The 19,721-nt window shown below is 40.1% G+C and overlaps 1 protein-coding gene across 2 annotated transcripts in view; it reads right to left on the minus strand.

The window, feature by feature from the left end:
* samd11 (sterile alpha motif domain containing 11) overlaps positions 1–11,195 on the minus strand; it is a 53,782-nt gene extending 42,587 nt beyond the window's left edge. The window contains exons 1-2 of one of the 2 annotated variants that reach the window (XM_057319897.1): positions 9,993–11,195; positions 8,981–9,072 (exon numbers count right to left, since the gene is read on the minus strand). In XM_057319897.1, coding sequence (XP_057175880.1) covers positions 8,981–9,072; positions 9,993–10,449 — 549 coding nt within the window. In that variant the 5' untranslated portion in view covers positions 10,450–11,195. The remainder of the gene's footprint in view (positions 1–8,980; positions 9,073–9,992) is intronic. The other variant, XM_057319896.1, reaches the window with a different exon arrangement.
* Between the last annotated feature and the right edge of the window lie 8,526 nt (positions 11,196–19,721).

Consider the following 19,721-nt stretch of genomic DNA (forward strand, 5'->3'; position numbering starts at 1 on the left):
TCTCCTGTGCTCTCTCCCGTCTCTCTCTCTGTTCTTTCTCCTCTCTCTCTCTCTCTCTCTCTCTCTCTCTCTCTCTCTCTCTCTCTCTCTCTCTCTCTCTCTCTGTCTCTTGCTCTCTTCGCATCAGACATCTGAAGACAGCGAGGGATGAAGGGGTTGAGGGGCCCTCGGGGTTTAGTGTGTGAAGCTGGGCGACCTTTAATGTGACCTGAAGGGGTCAGTGCAGATTTCTATGTTTCCATCTCTACCCATGAGTGAACAGAGAAGGAGAGAGAGGATTCAGAGAGAGATTACGAAAAAGAGAAAAACAGTATAAGACTGTTCCCTTTGAAAAAAATCTTCAACTGAAAAGTCTGTTTGTGTGAATGGGTGCTGCATGTGTGTGTGTGCACGCCTGCATCTCAGCTTTGTTAAACTTTGCCGAGCCCTGCAGCTATCCTTCCTCCACACCCAAAGCTCGCACGCGCACATACACATATGCAGAGCATCCCACAAGAGCCCAGGCGTGAGTGGCAGGCCGGGGCAGGAGGTGGAGAGACTAGCCAAGAGGCAAACAGGTGCAGCCCCTCTGGATTCTCTCAAGTGGCATACATTAAAAGAAGGAGGGAAAAAAGCAGAGAAAGATAAAAACATCCCTGAGGATGGGCAGGCTACACACACTGTTTTCATGAGCAACTGTCTTTTTTCTTTTTGCAGAGAAAGCAGATTTTTCTCATTGCTCTCTTTCTGGGTTTTTTAACAGAAAACGTAATATTTTAAAGCTGAAGTGTGTCATTTCTTCGCTAATGGAATATGGAACTGGAAATTATTATTTTCAAACGGTTGCCTGAATACTCTACCTATCTGTCATTGGCTGGACAAATATTTAGACCCGCGGCCCGCCCCAAGGCACACGCACACCATTGGTCGAGTCTGTGTTGCACTATGTTTTGATGGCCCCACAGTATCACACGGCCAACAAATGCTTAAAGGGACAGTTCACCCAAAAATGAAAAATCCGTCATCATTTACTCACCCTCCAGTTGTTCTAAATCTGTAAACTTCTTTCTTCTGATGACCACAGAGAAAGACTGAAATTACTGAATATCTTTCTCTGTGTTCATCAGAACAAAACATTTATACAGATTTGAAACAACTCGAGAGTGAGTAAATGAAGACAAATTTTGTTTTTTGGTAAACTGTTCCCTGAATGTCATCTCAAAATATAAAGCTTCAGTTTGAGAAACACTACAGTATACTGAGCTTTAAATTGAGTACTGCATTGAGTGAGACTTGAACAAAAATTCCCAGTGTTATTTTAACTTTGTTTAAACTGAAACTGAAGTATTCTTATCAGCCACTAGGAGCCGTACGTAAAATGCACTTGTTTGCAAGCTGCTATACTGATGCTTTATCAGATAAAGTTGGCGTTGAGAGACGACTGTTACCCACATGGCCTCATCCGAGACAGGCCTTCATACACACACTTCCCTGCCCCCATTCCTCCACCCAGCCAACCCCCACCACCACCCTTCTTAAGCTTCTCCCGGAAAGCCCCCGTACAGCCCCCTCGCTTTATTCAGCGTAACTGACGCAGAACCGGGGGCGGCAGTACACTATTTCCGGTAACACTTCCGCACAGAGGGAGGGTGTTTCAAAACAAAAACATAAAAAAACTGGCCTTCAGTTCTCGCCTACACGTATGTACACGAGCGCTCGCACTGTCATTCAGGGATGGAAAAAAATATCGAATATGAATTTCCTCTGAGCAGTATTTCTATGAATAAGCCCACCCACATTTAATGTCTGCCCATCAATGGGGCTAGGCTATATTTACATTTGTATAACACACCAACAGACACACAAATACAAAACCACACATGAACTAACACGAGTGAGTAATCGACTAGGTTGATGTTGCCGTCTTAAGACCCATAAAGCTCATGAGCGGAGAAGTTATGAGAGATCTCGCAGAAAAGACCTCACAAGTGTAAGCAAGAAATACAGTAAAATATAAACAGATTTTTTCCTGGATTCTAATTGGTCAATGAAGCCAAGAAATTAAAGCAACACCTGTTCCTTTGCAGTATATAGGGAGTTTATGTGAATATAATCCAAAATGCCTTTATGAAGTATATTCAAAACATATAGCGGTCTCTCATGTCTTATTGCTATGGTAAGGTCGTCCTCATAAAAGTCAAAACAAGCCATGTTGGCTAAATGCTATACCTGACTCTAACAGAGCAAGGACGCATTTTATCATAAAGACATTCTGTAACCACCTTGGTTGTAAAATAGCATTCGCGCTGACAGCGGCCAAATCACTCAACCTGGTTCCTACTCAACTTCAAGTTACTTTATTGTTGCATATTTCATTTTAAAAAACCAAAAAAGACGAACAGAACATACTTTGAAATGCTGTATAATGCGTTTTGCCTACTATGATTTCTGAGGGCGTTCTTGGGTTTACAACATTGGCTCAGACTTGACAATATGGATGTTATGAAAAAGCCGAGAGACGTTTTCTTGGCGCAGCATTTTCAGAAAGGTGCGCTGGCCTTCTGCTAAGACACACACGCACCAACACACAAACATGCGTACAGAAGCAACGGCTCATGACATTCCTGCAGCTGTGGCGCGCTCCCCCAGCACTGTCCCCGGGGGACGAATGCCTAATGAGTCACGCGTCTGTCTGCTCTAACCTCTGCGTGTGCGTGCCGCAGCCATGCTGTGCATAAGTGTGGAGGCGGGACGCTGGGCAGACTTGGCACAAGCTGGGGGTGGGGGCATGTGGGTAGCACGGGGGTTTAATGTACCTACTTAAATCCATTGGCACAACACGGAGAAGAGAGAGAGATAAAGACTTTATGTGCTTCTGGATAACCACAAATTTCCAAGAGTCTTCTGGTACAATCATGTGATGAGAAGTAAATCAACTTTTCACGTCAACGCCACACCAAACAACCTTCACATCACACCAACCCAATGTGTAAAAGCTTATAAAAGTACACTATTTTTGGCCAAAGTTTCCTATAAAAGTATGCTGTGGAGGTTTATATATGGCAAACTAGGAAAGAGTTGAAGAGCAGTGAACACACGCAACCCATTCCACAACAACCCCCCGCCAACTTCCCCCCGACCCGCAGGGTGAGCGGGCTGTGTCAGCCCAGTGAAGCGTTCCCCGGCGCAGGGAGGTCAGTGGCAGTCCAACCATGCGTGCCAAGATCTCTCTGCCTGTGTTTGGATACCCCCCTCCCTTCCGAAAAGACAGCCACAGGAGAGCTTTATGGACAGGTACTGATTCCACCACACTCCCAAGAGTAAAAAACAACAGGAGCTGGAACCAAGAAAAGAAGAAGTGCAGAAAGAAAGAAATCTTCCGCCTCCATTGAAAACTGGCCCAAAACTTCCAAATTACATTGAACAAACATAGTATAACCAAGTACCTTAAATAACATAAATTATTATTAGAAAACCTTTTAAAAAGTTTTAGACATTTAGTCTATGATTTAATGTAAGGTTAGTCACAAAAATTCACGAAAAACTTCATTTCAGCAGTTTACAGAAGAACTGGGTCAGTATGTAAAAAGTGACATTTGGGAGGAGTGTGTCAATATATAGCCGCTGTGGCTTTGTAATGATCTGCTGCATGGGCTGATAGATAAGCCCCGTACCTTTCCCACCGACACCCACATAGACACGCCCATCTCTGATACCAGCACACACGCCCTTCCCCCCGCCTGTAAACCTTTCCTGAACCATGTGCGACTCTTTAAACTTCACTGATAATATTTCCTGATTAATTTTTCCACATGATCCGAATGACAGGTGACCAATTTAAAGGTACACACACTATTAGCAGAAACGAACACTTCACCTGTAAGCAGAAGAAAAGATCCAGAGACATAAGTGTGCTTCAAAACGTCTCTGCGGCAGCGGCGTCACAGTTTGAGACAAAATCAGCTAATGAAATCAACGGAAAGAGCCTGTTGTGAGTTTGGTGCGGCTTTCTAGTGGGCTCTAATTTGCTTTAATTCATGAATGCAACACACTGCGGAGACTGCCTGGCTGCTCGCTGCTGTCCTGAGGAGGGATCCTGCCGTTGCCATAGCAGCATAGCCTCGGCTCCATGTGAGGGATACAAACACACGGCTACACAAGCGCTGGTACGGCGCACAGACGCACGCACACATTCTGTCTAACCCCCCGCGGTGAGGGAGCCGTTGTGAGACTGTATGGCGTCAGCCCCCGTTCCTGCTCGTACCCAGCCCTCCAGCAACACTCTGCCAAATGAGCGTTGGCCTACGCTGTCAAACCTCACCTAATACCACACGCTCGACAGAGAAAATATCCCGCTCTAATTGTGCTGCCGTTAGTGAATTTGAATCGTGCATTTAACACCTGAATGACTTGCACAAATAAACCGTTTGTACGAATGTTCTACCATGTCTTTGCATGTGGTAGGTCGGATTGTTAAAGGAATTGATCGCCCAAAGAAAATCAAAAGGCATTGTACACTCACTTTCATGTAGGTCCAAAACCTGTATACTTTTGTTTTTCAGTGAAACAACACATTTTTATGCAGTTCTTTTCATACAATGAGTTTATGATGAGCATGCATGTCAACCTTTAAAGTACAAAAAGCACCAGAAAATGAGTTCACTGAGTGCACTATATTCTATTCTATTTCCACAACACTTTTATATAATCTTTAATATTGTTGGGGTATAAAAAGAGCACAAACATTCTTTCTATACAGAATAATTCAACAAAACAATTAAATCATACAGGTTTGGGATGAAACGAAGGTGAGTAAGAGTAAGTAATGCTAAAAAAAAAATTTTTCATTATACATTTGGTTTTATGCAGAAAAAGGTTTGGTAGCCTTGTAATAAATACATCTACATGTCTATCTGAAATTGCCCTCTTTGAAGGACTCTGCAATGTTTATACTGCAACATCACCCTCCATGTTTTTAAACCAGCTTGATTCCCAACCAAACAGACCCCCACCGCAGCCAGGACGCGGTGGGGGGAAGCCCAGATTCGACGAGATATTTACGAGACGGAGCGGAGTGTAATTTCCTGCCAGCCTCCACTAGTTCCGCTAAAAAAACAAGGGAAAGGAAGCACATTTCTCCTGGGAGACAACAGCCAGGCCAGCTGAATGACTCCGACTCTTAAAGGAACAACAACATCATCCATCCGTCCTCACAGAAACGTACAAACAATGGCAACGTATCATCAAGCGCTCTTCATTATCTACATAAAATCGATTAAACAACAAACCACAACAGCTCAAAGATTAATAGTTCACATGTCTAACCTAAACTAAATGTTATAATGAACTCATAAACCAAGAGTAAAACTTATACAGGATGTCTTGCCTTTGATATGAGCAATGGCAACATTTACAAGCATTTGACAGGCACGTTTATCAAAAGCGACTTACAGTCACTTATCGAAACCATAACTTTTGCGCTGCGAACGTGATTCTCTACCACCTGAGCCACAGGAACACCTGATAAAAAGCAGCTGAAAAGTGAAATAAAGCCAGAATGACGTTTGAATGATTCTAAGTCATAAAACATGTCAAAACTATTAATGCCTCACAGAGACATGAACACAAACACAGAGTGTCGCCATATTCGGTTATATTGAGCAGGACAGGGACTCTTGTTTTGTACATGATTTTGTGTTTACATTTAATCTTGTTTGAGCTGGCGAACCCAATTCACACAGGTTACGTTCACACAGCAATAAAATATGGGGTTACAACCAAATTTGAACTGAATTTTGTCTGTTATGTTATGTATGAAATAAAAATTACATGCTTTAATATAAAATGTTGTGATCTGTTACTATGTTACAGGCATTCCTCAAAGCTATCAGACGTTTGGGAAGGGGTTTGACTTTGTTTACCTGTTCAGACAGACATTATTTGCTCCTGCTCCATTATTTGTTGTATGCACACACATGCAATATAAGAGCCAAACCTTTTAGTAAATGCTATGTTTAATACCAGACACTGACTGTGTGAACATAACCAAAGAAACTCTTTTAAAGATCCAAAATGGCTTAAACAAGTGAGATGATGCCTTTTATACTGTTAAATTAAAATCACTTTTACGTAGTTCAACAATGTAAGATCGCAGTACTCAGTGGTGTAAAGAGTACCTGAAAACCATACTTAAGTAAAAGTACAGATACCTTGCAGCGAAAACTACTCCATTACAAGTTACAAGTCACCAATTCAAAAATGACTTCAGTAAAAGTCTTAGAGTATCTGAATTTAACAGTACTTGAGTATTTTACTCATACTGAATGTAGGCTCAAAGCAGCACTAGTCTTCAACACTTAAGAGACATGTCAGTGAAAAACTAGAAACTGTTGATTCATGAGGAGAGCAATCTCATTTATTTTCTTAAATCAAAATAAGACTGAACACCTCAAAATTGCAACAAATCATGGTTGACACCATAACACTCAAGTCTCATTTAAGCTCAAGTGATCATAATAAACCAAACTCTTTCAAAAGGTTTCTTCAATATAACGGATAAATAAAATAATGTTAAGTCCAATTAAAAAGTCAAAGCCTTTTTAAACTGGGCATGCTGGTTTTGGCCTCATCATCAGCTGCTGTCATGTCCTCATTTCACATAAACCGCCAGCGATTGACATTGATAACCCTATCCTAACCCTAATTGGTAATGCACTCTTTATTCACATAAAGAAGCCATGTTGACAAGTTTTAGTAAGTAAGAGCAAAACCCACAAGATATAGTACCTTCAATGCCTTGTAAATGGCTATATTAATTCTTCTGTATCAAAAATAAACTGCCGCAAAAGAATGATGGGTACCAGGTGAAATGTAATGTGTAATTGCATTAGTCATTACAAATGTAGTGGAGTAAAGAGTACATATACTTGTTCAAAAATGTAGTCAAGTAGAGAGTAAAAGTTGCTGATATCTTTAATACTCAGTACAACTACAAAGTAGCCAAAAAGATACTTAAGTACAGTAACTAATTACATTTACTCCAATACTTTACACCACTGCGCAGTACTAAATGCTGTTAGAATGCGTGTTCTTGACAGACTATGTGCAAAGTAAAATAGAAAGTGTGCACATATAAAAATGTAACTAATAGAAGGGGTGTTAATTGTATTCTTGGTGTTTTGTATTTCTTGCATACGGAAACATTCGTAAGTGTGAAGATTTATATCTTGTGTGAAAGAATTTGTGAGATGCATTCTGTATCAGGTCATAGTTTGACAGAAGCCTGCCTTGGCCCATAGAGGTAATAAGCGTCATGTTTTTTTTTCTTTTGATGTTAAAACACTTTTTCCTATGTCAGTTTAACATCTTCGTGTAAGCCTTGTGCTTGAGTAAGTATTCATAGCATTTATATCCGCTGCTTATACTCGGTGATAAGTCAAACCAATAAAGGTCACATAAATAGTGCAAACAAAAAGATCAGAAACAAAAATCACCCCACAAAACAGTCAAATCTGAAATGGTGCAGATAAAGTCACACCCCTTAAAGGAAAAGTTAGTCAAAAGTTTACATGTAATTCTTTATATTTGGTCATCAGTCAGATAAAGCCGTAAAAAACCACAACGCAACAGGTGACCAGCCTCCTTAGTTTCATCATCAAAATCAGCTTCCATGAGATTCTGACGCCCTCAGTTTGAGGCAACGTAAGGGCCACAAACAACTAAGCCTTTAGGATTTTATCTCTTCTGGCTGTGGCTCAGGTCCTCCTCAACAGTTTACTACCTGCATCGCTCAAACACCTACAGCTTATCTGAAGTGCCTTCCCTTTGCGTGCCGCTGCCTCAGTAATCACCGGTAGCTGCGTTCAGTAGCTCAGTAAGCTTCTTACGCTCTTCCCCTCCAGATTAACCGTTAAAGGCGGCAACAGGCACGCTCAGATACAACACAGCACCCGTGTGGACAAATACAGCAGCCAACCAACCACTAGCCTGCTGCTCTGTGCATTCTCACACACGCACACAATGTTCATTGTTCTATAGAGATGATTGCTACAATAAACTGAGAATTAAAGACATAAAGGTTCATACTCCAGCTATAAACATTACTGATTAACTTTAGGATATGACCACTGTGATACCGCCATGTCATTTGGAGTCACATAAACAGAGACAAAAAAAATCTCTAAACATGCCCTCCGGTGAGAAGAACTTGTCAACTACTCCCAGTTCTTTCTGACCTTCATGCATAGCCTACAGTAACTTGATTGCATTTTAAATGATCAAAAAATTAAAATATAAAGCACGTGGCATATTTGGCTTAACATCTACCACAGACATGTGACCTTATACTTCAGCTTTGATTCAAACACATCGAAACAACATTTCCAAACATTTCACAATTCCTTGTACTTGGTCCTTATTTACTTTCTGAGAAACGACTGTGACAGTACAAGTCAGTGTCATGACCGGCTTTAAAGGGGTAGTTCACCCAAAAATAAAAATTCTGTCATCATTTACTCACCTTTAGATTGTTCCAAACATGTATACATTTCTTTGTTCTGCTAAACACAAAGGAAGATATTCAGTAAGGAAGAATGTCAGTAATGAAACAGATCTCATCCCCCATTGACTCCCATAGTATTTATTTTTTCTCTACTATGGCAGTAATGAGTGGTAGATGAGATTTGTTTTGGTTACTGACATACTTCCAAATATCTTCCGCTGTGTTCAGCGAAACAAAGAACTTTATACAGGTTCGGAACAACCCGAGGGTGAGTAAATGATGACAGAATTTTCATTTTTGGGTGAAGTATTTCTTTAAAGCAATTCATTCACTGCTTAACCTTCCAATAACGTTACGTGTGGCACATTTGTACAAATCTGCAAACTTTTAATAACACTTCGGAATAATCAACTTTAAGTTATAAATAAAGTAATGTATTTGTGTTTTATATTTCAAAATACACAAACAATTCAAGTGATGAAGACCCCAGTGTACACTTACCACAGGAGATGAAATTCTACAGCCGGGACAGTCACAAATTGGAGGGTGTACCTGTAAGATTCCTTTGGACATAAGTGTCTTCAGACTTTTCCCTAGAAAATTAAATAAAAAACTCATTAACCTTTAAGATAACTGGTAATGTACACAAAAGTACAGAACAATGGGAACATTGGTGATTAGGTGAAAATGCACCACTCCTTTAAAACGGAGTCATTCAGTAATGGACATCCCGCACATTCATGCATTTCTGTTACGACTTTATCCACAAGTCACCCAACAATCCGTCAAACTCAACATTCCTTAATGTTTAAGAGTCTTTAAAGTTCACACCTCTAATGCAAGTGACCAAAAGCGATACTAGGAGGAACATTACTGTGTGGTGTCACGGATGTAACAGAGAACAAAATTAGTCTGTTAACCAAAATAAACTCCTCCGAAAGGAGACTTGAAACCCCCGATAATAAACTCACGTATCCCCAAAACGAACCAAAAGACTTCAAATGAACTTTAACTGTAACGCATAACATCTCCAGGTTTGCTGTTTCCCACGTCATAAATGTTTTAAAATAAAATCTACTAGATATAATCTTTGTAAACACAAGCTGCTTATTTCAGCCCTAACATACCTGATAACACGTCGCTGTATTATAATCCGGATCTACTCCACTGTGTTACGAGAATGTAATGTGTTTCATGTATTTTAGTTTAGCATCAAAAATATACACAATTATTCGATGTAACACAAACTTGAATACCTGTACAATATACACGATAATCGCCACATTACGCACTGTGACTTATCACCGTTTTCCTAGTTTTCTATATTAAGCACCCTGTTTCACCAAAGGTATACAGTCAAGAAAAAAGTCTGCCCTTCTCATTTTTAATAAATGTAGTAACCATTTATTTCCAAAAGCGCGATTCTAGCGCTAACAGAGCCCAAATTAATCAACATTACGCGTCGTTAAAAACGAATATACATACATAAGCAGAAGGTATTGACTCGACTTACCCTTGTGCCTTATACTTCGTTTCCAGTCTTTGGCTGTCTCTCTTCCACTAACAAACTGGAACTCGTTTGGGGTGAGCCACTCACCCCGGTATTTGATGGAGGGCCCTTTGCTGCCCTGGCACAGTTTGTTAATGTACAATAGTGCCTTGTTTTCCCCGCATTCCACTTCGATACACGGCTCTCCGTTGTCGAAAAACGGCTGAAAGTCCGGGATGGAGGAGAACCTCTCCAGCATGAAGTCGTCCGGGTGGTGGTGAAGGTGCTGTTGATGCAGCGCGCTGTCGTGAAGCCCCAAGTACGCGCGGTGATGATGGGCGAAAATGTGGTCGTACGGCGGCGGATGAGGGGTCACCACGGGGATAGCGGTGGCATTTAAAGGGGCCAGGTATTCGGACTGGTTGAAGGCGGCTAATGCCATGTCTTCTCCATCCAATCTCTCCTTTTTGATGGCAGGCATGTTACCCAAAGCGCAGCGCCGGTAACGAGTGATTAGCAGTTCATGCGTCCAAACTTATGTCCCTCTTTGCGGAGTTGGCGAGTTTAAAAGACTTCCAGACGCGCGCCGGTGTGTTTTCGCCGCTCCCGCGTCGCTGGCTGACAGCAGCTTGCTCAAGTTCGGCGACAGATTGCCATTCACCACCACTTCAGTCTTCTCTATAGCCCTTCTCCTCACTGCACTGCTCGCATGACGGGTCTCCCCGCGCTTCTGCCCACCACATGTAATCGGACTAACACCTGACATCTCCACCAGATATGAACGGAGAACATGGTTTAATGATTGTTTTATCCTTCAGCCCATTCAAAGTACGTCCTTAAAAATAATCGCTGTCAACACTATGGTAATTTTGATGTGTTTATTTCCCTCGTCAACTCTGAACCGGTTCTAAGTTTCTTTCCGTTCGGAAAGTAAAGATCATTAACTAGGACATTTTAATGCATAATGCACGATGCATATGCAGTGTAGCCCACGTTAAAGTTCAGTAGTACATGCACATAGGGGTGTGAGCCAGACTGGCTTGGAGCATTTTCAAATGTGTCGAGGATAGGAAATAATTATGTTTTCTCTTGTGCGCCTTATTTTAACTCTTCGATTGCAACTGATGCCTGGTGCTAATGGTACTTTTTTTTCCCTCGCTCTTTCTTTTAACCCCTAATACGTCGTTAAAGTCACGCTTTAGTTCACAGACCCAGACCAAACAAGATTTGCACTCTCCGCCGCTTCTCAAACTTGGCCCATTTAAACAGCGGAGACAGCGCGAGCGGGACCACACTGAAGGGGGTCCGCGACGGACGAAGTCGCGTCACAATTTCCACTCACTGTTTGAAGTTCACATACAACATGCATTTCATAGCTGCATGGTATACTTTCCGTTCTAACACGGATAGTTGGTAAACGTTGTTTTGTTAAGGTAAATGGATGTGTTCACCATAAAAATATAGGCTACATTGTTTATAGGCTTGTCAATTAATATGTTAGCAGCAATTTACTAATAAAACAAATGCAAAGTCTGAATCAAAATCTGATACATAATATAAACTTGATGTTATGCGATATAAAAGGTATTGCATTCTGAAGTCATGCGATTGAAACAATCTTTAAAAAAAGAACAACATATAAAAAGATAAATCTATTGGCAAACATTGCAAACGCATTACTACACCCCATTGTGGTTCTAAGTATCTAATATCTAAATATCTAATAGAATATTAATCAACTATTGCTATTCAGCTGTTTTTCCATAGTAGGAATTACGATTTACTGATGTGATTAATTGAGCCTATACGAGACTATATTATGGTCTTTTGGCATCATTAAAAAGTGCTTAATCTTTAATAATTCAAAATGTTACAATGAAAACATAATTTTATAAACTTCCATGAATGTTTTAGGCAAAAGAATAATCAATTTTGTTTATTTGCCACAATAAACTAATGTAATCTGACCACAATAAACAGAATAATATTAGGTTGGAATGATAGAAAATGCTAATCAACGATGTTACTCACCTAAAGGAATGCCGGTTGAAACGGCAAGTAGGACTCATGTCTCATGTATGTGTACACTGATGTTCGACACTAGTCTTTGAAGCTCTTTCTCACTATTTTAATCTGGAAATCAAAATCGCCCCCACAAAGACATATCACAAGAAAACTGGAAAGAATCTAAAGGTCAAAGGTTCTCAGAGACCTCGGGAGATCCTTCAAACCCCAAGTTTGAGGATCCCCACGGGGATACCCTGCCCCCACACACCTACTCTGTTCTACATCATAACCACCAGTGAGTCACGATGACTCAAAGTGCAATATTTATGAAGGAGGGGTTCCCCTAAATTTACAGATGACAATGTATCATGCAGCCCATGGTTTGGGTTCAGGACGGCTTCCCCTGAACTTTCAGCCCCCACATTATCGACAGTAGAACAAGTCCTGTGGCATCCTTCTCTAGCGCAACCAAATGAAAGTGCCACCCACTCAAACAGTGTATATAATAGTTTTAGTAGCAACCTCTGTGATTTTGATTAAATGAAGTTGAAGGGTATTTCCCACGTCACCATGACTACAAAGATTTACTTAGTTGCCAATACAGAAATGATGTTTATATATCAATTGATATCATATGCCCTTTATACATGCTGAATTTGTAAGTAGGCTTTTACAGAAATACAGATATTACATGACTATTATGTACAAGGTGTTGATCCTATTGATCTCATACAGTTCACAGTATTCTGAGAAAAAATGGTATGAGCATTATTGCCTCTAGCACACAATATACAGACTGTATTTTCAAAATAAAAAATGTGGTAATGAACACTTAAGCAAGAGGGTATGCTAAATATGACCTGAAGGAGAGAACTGAGAAATATAGCAGGTCAAGGAACCACCTTGCAATTTGTTTGTGGCTGAAACCCATTGTGCCCTATAAAACAGGATTACTGTATAGAATGGAGAAGTAGCCTGTATCCACTCAAGACCAGCAAGACAGTAGAATATTTGATTTACTGTATACAGTAATGACTATGTATACATACGTACATACATACATACTGTACATATACACATACACACACACACACACACACACACACACATACTGTATATATATATATATATATATATAATTATTTAGCAACAATGCTGTTTCATTTGCAGTTTTTTACCCCCTTGGTTTATAAAATATCCTGTCAGCATACTTATTATATTGTAATTTTTTTATAACGTTTCCCTCATACTCTCTCAGTGTCCACAGCCCTGTCGACCGTAGCGAGCCTCCTTGTAGTCATCCCCGCCTCCGCGCCGTTGTTGGCAGCGGCCCCGGAGCCACAGCGCTGCCGGCGGGGGAGAGAGGTAATAAATAACCCGGGGAGAGGAGCGGAGACCGCCGGGCGGTGCACAGTCTGACCTGACAAATACTCACTGGAAAACCATCAGAGAGCGTGAGCCCACCCCTAATGCTTGGAGCCAGCCTTTCAGACATGAGCAGAAAAATATATAGACCTGCCCATACTGAAAAAACGGCGTCTCTAGTCTCCGCCGTTCCTCATCAACAGTCAGCGGGACTCACTTATTGGACTTACTCCTAAGTCAAATCATTCAAACGAACTTTTCTTCATCATGAATTAATTGCAACTATAAAAATAAAAATATTTACTTTCTCCTTAAAGTATTATTTAAAAACTATTCTAATTATTACAATGCCCGTATTTTAAGCCCATTAAATATGTAACATAATGCTTTTCCTCCATCTGTGATTTCTACAAGTTCTTATAAAAGGAGGCTTCTATTGGATTTTAAATGCACTATCCAGAGGGACATTTAGAAGTGCGGTTGCCAGCGCCGGTAAAGTGATGCTGTGTAATGTAAAACCCTGAGCGTCTCCTCAGGTCTGGGCTGTCGTGCCGGCGCCCTCCGCTGCTCTCTGGAGATCTAGAGGCCAGAAGGCAGTCTGTGATCCCAACCGACGGCCCTGGCTACCACATGGGATTTATTTCCTTGCCGGACGACATGCGGGCAGGCGGCCCAGGAGGAGACCGATTTTAGACTAGAGTCTGCAGCTGTCAACACTGAAAGAAGCAACCCCACCTCCACCCCTCCATACCTAAAGACTTTCCTTCTTCCTCTTAGACAAGACGAAATTCCCTCCCTCCCGCACTGTAATATAGCCTACTATAATAACTAAGATTACTACCACTACTGGTATACTACCAAACTTATGGTATGCCTGACATATTTTATTTTGTTTAAATTAGTGATGCATATGGCCTGTTATATAAACAGTGTACATAACCTTGTCAAGAGTTAACCTGAATACCAGCTGTAGTAGGTTAATGAAAAGGTTTGTGTACAGTACATCCCCGGCCTAACTGCCCTCAAGCTGCATGACTCAGAGTTTGTGGGAGTTATTAACAACAGTTTCCTACTATGTTTGTCCAGAGTTGTGATAGGGACATAAATGATGTCTTATCTCATTTGAAATTCATTTTTCAAAAGGTTCAACAACATGTTAAGGGTTTCAAAGAAAAGTCATCAGTTAGCCCTCACCCAAATTGCAATTATAGACCATTTATTTAGGCTCCACTGATGGCTGAAATGGCTGAAAAAGTCTGAAAGCTGGGCACAGGCATTTACTCACCCTTAAATTTTTCCCAATCTGTATAAATTACTTTGTTGTGATGAACACAGAAAAAGATATTTGGAAGAATGCTTATAACCAAACAGCTCTTGGACACCACTGACTACCATAGTAGGAAAAATTGCTTTAAAAAAGTATTTGTTCTGTTGAACACAAAAGAGGATATTTTAAAGAATTTAGGAATGCAAACTGATCTGGTGCACTTTTGACTACCATTGTCATTTTTCCTACTATGGTAGTGAATGGTGGCCAAGAAATGTATAGATTTGGAGCAATTCGAGGGTGAGTAAATGATGACAGATTTTTTATTTTAAGGGGGAACTGCCCATTTGATTCAAATCATATATAAAAACACAACACTTAAGATTAAACTTCAAGTACATCTATATACTACAAAACATTTCTTATAACAAAGCAAACCAAAGCATTCTGTTTCTAGCAAATGACTGAAAAAGATCAGTAAATATCATATTATTTATTGGCACAAAACTGGTTGGCCTATCTGTACACAGCAAAATCGCCAGTGTTCAAAAAGGTCAAATTAACATTCACAGTGTTTATATAATCCACACTTTGAGAGTGTGGATTATACATACACTGTGCGTGTTAATTTGACCTTTTTTAATACTGGCGATTTTACTGTGTACGTTATCTAAGGCAAGAATTAAGCCTGCAAAGAGTAGTTCCTGATCTCTCAGGCCGTATTGATTTTTCCCTGCGTGATCTGAAACCAGCAATCAGCATTGTGGTTTGAAATAGCCCTGAAACTAGAGCCAAGACGTCAATGAGTCGCCGACACGTTTCAATTAGCGTGCCGCCTGGGCCGATTTGTCCCCTGGGGCGCATTGGCTCCGCAGGTCGGTCACGCCAGGAGAGATCTTCCGTAGAGGTACGCGATATTGGGAAATATTAGAAAGGGCAATGCAGGTAAATCTGCACTTAAATTCACAACGTGTCTGAGTTTATGAGATGTTTTGGTCTTGCAACAGAGAAGAGGGTGAGGTAATTTGGTTTCTAGTCAACTCAATCATTTCTCTCTCTTTAATTAAATTTCTGAAGCGGGTAATGGAGGAACAGCAGACTCTACAGCGGTGACTCGTAGGTCTGCGCAGTCTCCACACAACACAAAATGAAGATCTATCAAACGGTGACTTGAGTTTATTTTATTTTACTGAAAAATAAAAATTCTGTCATTATATACATGTAGTTTTTCTTTCATGAAATGCAAATGGGAATTTAGCATAATAAAAAATAGCTCCTTTTTATCAAATTGGTGGATATGCTGTCAAGCATAGAAAAGTGCAACCAGGCCATTCTGCAAGACACAGTGAGTTAATGATCACACAATTGTTATTTTTGGATAAAGAATCCCCAATAACTGCACAATATATCAATGACAGTATGCTCCCATAATAATATAATAATATCAATATTATATCACGTTTATGAAAACTCATTATCTGCTTTTTCAAGCACACAAATGTGTACTGTGTGTAATGGAGTCTACATCTCAGTTCACCGCATCAAATGATAATAAGCATTAACACAAATTACAATATTACATATACATACAGTATTCGCACATTGTGAACATTTTAAGTTGAACTACACAACAGATCAATATACAAAAAACAACGTTTTAGGTATTTTTTTATTGATTTTAGGTACAAAATCAAGTTTTGCAAAACCAGCATCAGTCTGATTCACAAACTCAAAAATTGAAATCAATGTCTTTATTGGTGCATGACTGCACATTTCACTGCAATTGCATGTTTATGTGAGGAATAAAAGTCAAATTTCAGTAAGGAATTTTTTCCAAGTTGGGTTCTAGGCAGTGTGTGTGTATTTTCTGGTGTGAGGCCAGCATGTGTAGGCAGATCCCTAAGGTCAGTCGTTTCTCTGACCTTCAGCCGCTAAGCTCTGCGCCCCGACAGTTCTCATCAGCAACACTACACTGCACATACTGAAGAAGCCCTGTGGAAGAAGACCAGAGCAGCCGAGAGAGAAGAGAGGTTGATGTCTCCCACACATCTCTCCTCATCTGCCCTTAGATGTCTTAAGAACCCTTCCAGTTCTGCCTTACTCTCGTCACAAGCCGTCCTATACCCCCTGCCGAGAACCTGATTGATACAACGTGCTTTATCTGACCAGTATTGTGGATAAACTAGACTTCCAGAAGAAACCCCAATCTAGCCTAGAGTGTGATAACTACAAAGCCACGGTTCTACCTAAAATTAGAGACAATTGAATAGGCAAAAATCCCGTTAAAAAAAGGGTCATTTCTGGCAGCTGGGGCGCCAGAAATATTCCATAAAATTTTAAAATTCCTGTAAAATTACACTTTCCCCATTTTTTTGTAAATTTGCTGTATTTTTCTGTAATTTGACAGAAATATGTGGAAAATAAAAAATAGTACAATTTCGTAAAATTACAGTTTTGGGACATTATACCTAAAAAATCTGTTAAAAACAGTTAAATTCTGTAAAATTACAGTTTTTTACAGCGAAGTTCTCCACATTGTTTTTTATTATTATTAAGGATGACAGTCTTTTTCTCTAAAACAAAGAAAGACTTCTGACAGCTCTTCATGTTTTGGGAGATTTCAGCGCCGATTTAGATTTAGCTTCTAAAGACTCGGTTTAGGTGAGCCTGATCCAACTGTACATTCTTCCAAATCCCTATAGCAAAGAAAGAAAAAACAGGTAAAGTTCACTGGAATCAATTTTGTTGATTTAAGTTGACAAGGAAGCAATATATCGGAAAGAAGAGGCAAGTTTGGCAAGTAAGCTAACAGATAGTTCCAGGAAAAAATTCTTTTGAATATTTACCATTTAACTTCTATTTGGAAGATGATCCAAGGTCTTTGTAGCCATAAATTTAGCGTGCCTCTTTATCTCCTGTCATTGAACAGTCAAAACGTTAGCTTCAATTCACCTTAAACGATTCCCATAACTGTATCTCCAGTGACAAATTACTCCAGATACTTTTGGTTTCTACGTTTTAACCCAAAACACGACAATCAAAATGTTGTCCAAACAGACTTTTAATCTGTCCAGGCTGAACCACAGTATTTAGTTTTATTGGACGCCTGAATCACAGCCTTTTCTGGAAACTGTCAGGCGCCGGCAAAATGTGTATGCAGTTTCCACTCCGCACGTGACGTTTGAGACAGGATGACAGCGGGAGAGCGCGGCAGGATCCGGCGGCAACTGCCAAGCCGTGGGGACAAGTCTAAACTCCGTAAACAAAGTACTGTCAGCGGCTGCCCGGCTCAGCTACACTCGTCCTGGAATGGCACTCTTTCACATATTTAGATGACGTCTGAGCCTCTGACTCACCCCGAAATACAGAGAAGGAAGCGCTGACAAAAAGAGAAACAGCATCTTTAACATTTCCAGACAATCCAAAATAGGTACAGTTTGTACCAGAATGATTGTAACCAAATGGTGAATTAAGAGAGTGTTGCGCTTTGCGGGCTGTTTTCCGGATCTTGCGTCTCCACAATAACAAGGTCTACAGTATTTATGAGGCAAAGAAAATGGCCAATCCTTATAAATATGTAATGAAGTTGTTTATTAGATAGCTATTGAATTGGGAATGGGAATTTTGTGTGAGTAAACAGTAACACCACATGACCAAGCCAATGCGTGTATCTGTGTGTACCATTTGGAGAAGTCCCAACATATAGCCTACATAAATGTAGCTCCATAACTATTCTCCATGCCAGTGCTTTGTTTACAAAAAATGAGCTAAACAGAATCAAATTTGTAAGCTGTACGGGTTAGCCTCACTAAATCTCTGCATCATATTTTGTTAATATCTCTTCCAGATTGAGCAGCGAGGAATCACGTCACGTTAGCATTCCCGCAAGTTAGCATTGTTGTGAGTAAATGCGGAAAGATGGAGTGTGCATTAAGGACACTAATATTCCCCGTGGTCTCGGGAGCTGCTGGCGGGGGGTAAGGCGGAGGAATGCTCTGCGGAGCAATCCCGCTTGGCAGGTAGATGAACTGCGGATCATACTGGTAGGCAAGAGGTGATTAATGGGAGTGGGAAGGCGCTGGAAAGAAAACAACGCTATAAATCAACATCGCTACGATGGTAATTGTAATTGAAATGAATTTGTCTGCCCAGAGCCGACTATTGCAATTGATATTGACCAAAGCCCTGGTGGTCCATAGAAAATGAAATTGAGAAAATGTATTCAGACTATCCACTGTAAGGTCTACACATCACTAAATGACACAGTCATCTCACTGCGGGCCAATGAGAAGAGGTAGAGAGCTATGCCTGACATGCGTGCGAGATGCTAATGAGCCATCTGATTCTCAAAGTGGCTAATGCTGTGGATTTATGGGAAAGGAGACGCATTAAAATGAACTTAAAAGACACTTTTAATGAAAAATCTATTCTAGCTGTGGGGTTTGTCAACTCGTGAGAAATACCTTGGGATTGGAAGGCTATCATCGCATAAAATGTTCAGTTGTAGTCATTCTATTTTACATCAAGTGTAAAGTTTAACAAGTAATTTTTTTTTACCAAATCTAATGTTCAAATTATCTACACTGTACTAGTTTGCTCTTTAATGTATATAATATAACCATCTTTCTTCCTGTGCTTATAGGGCCTGGGATGTGCTCCCCCATTACATCATCCTGTATAGACAGACAAGATGGGCCGTAAGACCAGGATCCAGAATGAACTTCATGCCAATGGTCAGTGAATTGGCCATACATATTACTGTCCATGAAATTTCCTTATGCATTATTATTATTAAAAATACGTATACACTAATACGTTAATACACTTTCATTTCTATTCTTTCTAATCCATGAACGAGAAATAAGGAAAAACAGCACTCCCTCAATAAAGTTTAAAAAACATGGCAGGGTGATACCTCGAGAAGCTGGTTGATAAAATGCCAAGAGTACATTTATGCAAATTCTAGGCAACACTGAAGATAAAATATAACAGCATAAATATAAATAATTTGCATAGTTTTATCTATGTTATTCCATCGTTTTTACAATATGTTATTATTTTAAAACATAGAAGAAAAAATAATAACTAATAAGTGATCTTAAACTTTTGACTTA

This window comes from Triplophysa rosa, linkage group LG21 (genome assembly GCF_024868665.1).
Source record: "Triplophysa rosa linkage group LG21, Trosa_1v2, whole genome shotgun sequence".
Lineage (NCBI taxonomy): Eukaryota > Metazoa > Chordata > Actinopteri > Cypriniformes > Nemacheilidae > Triplophysa > Triplophysa rosa.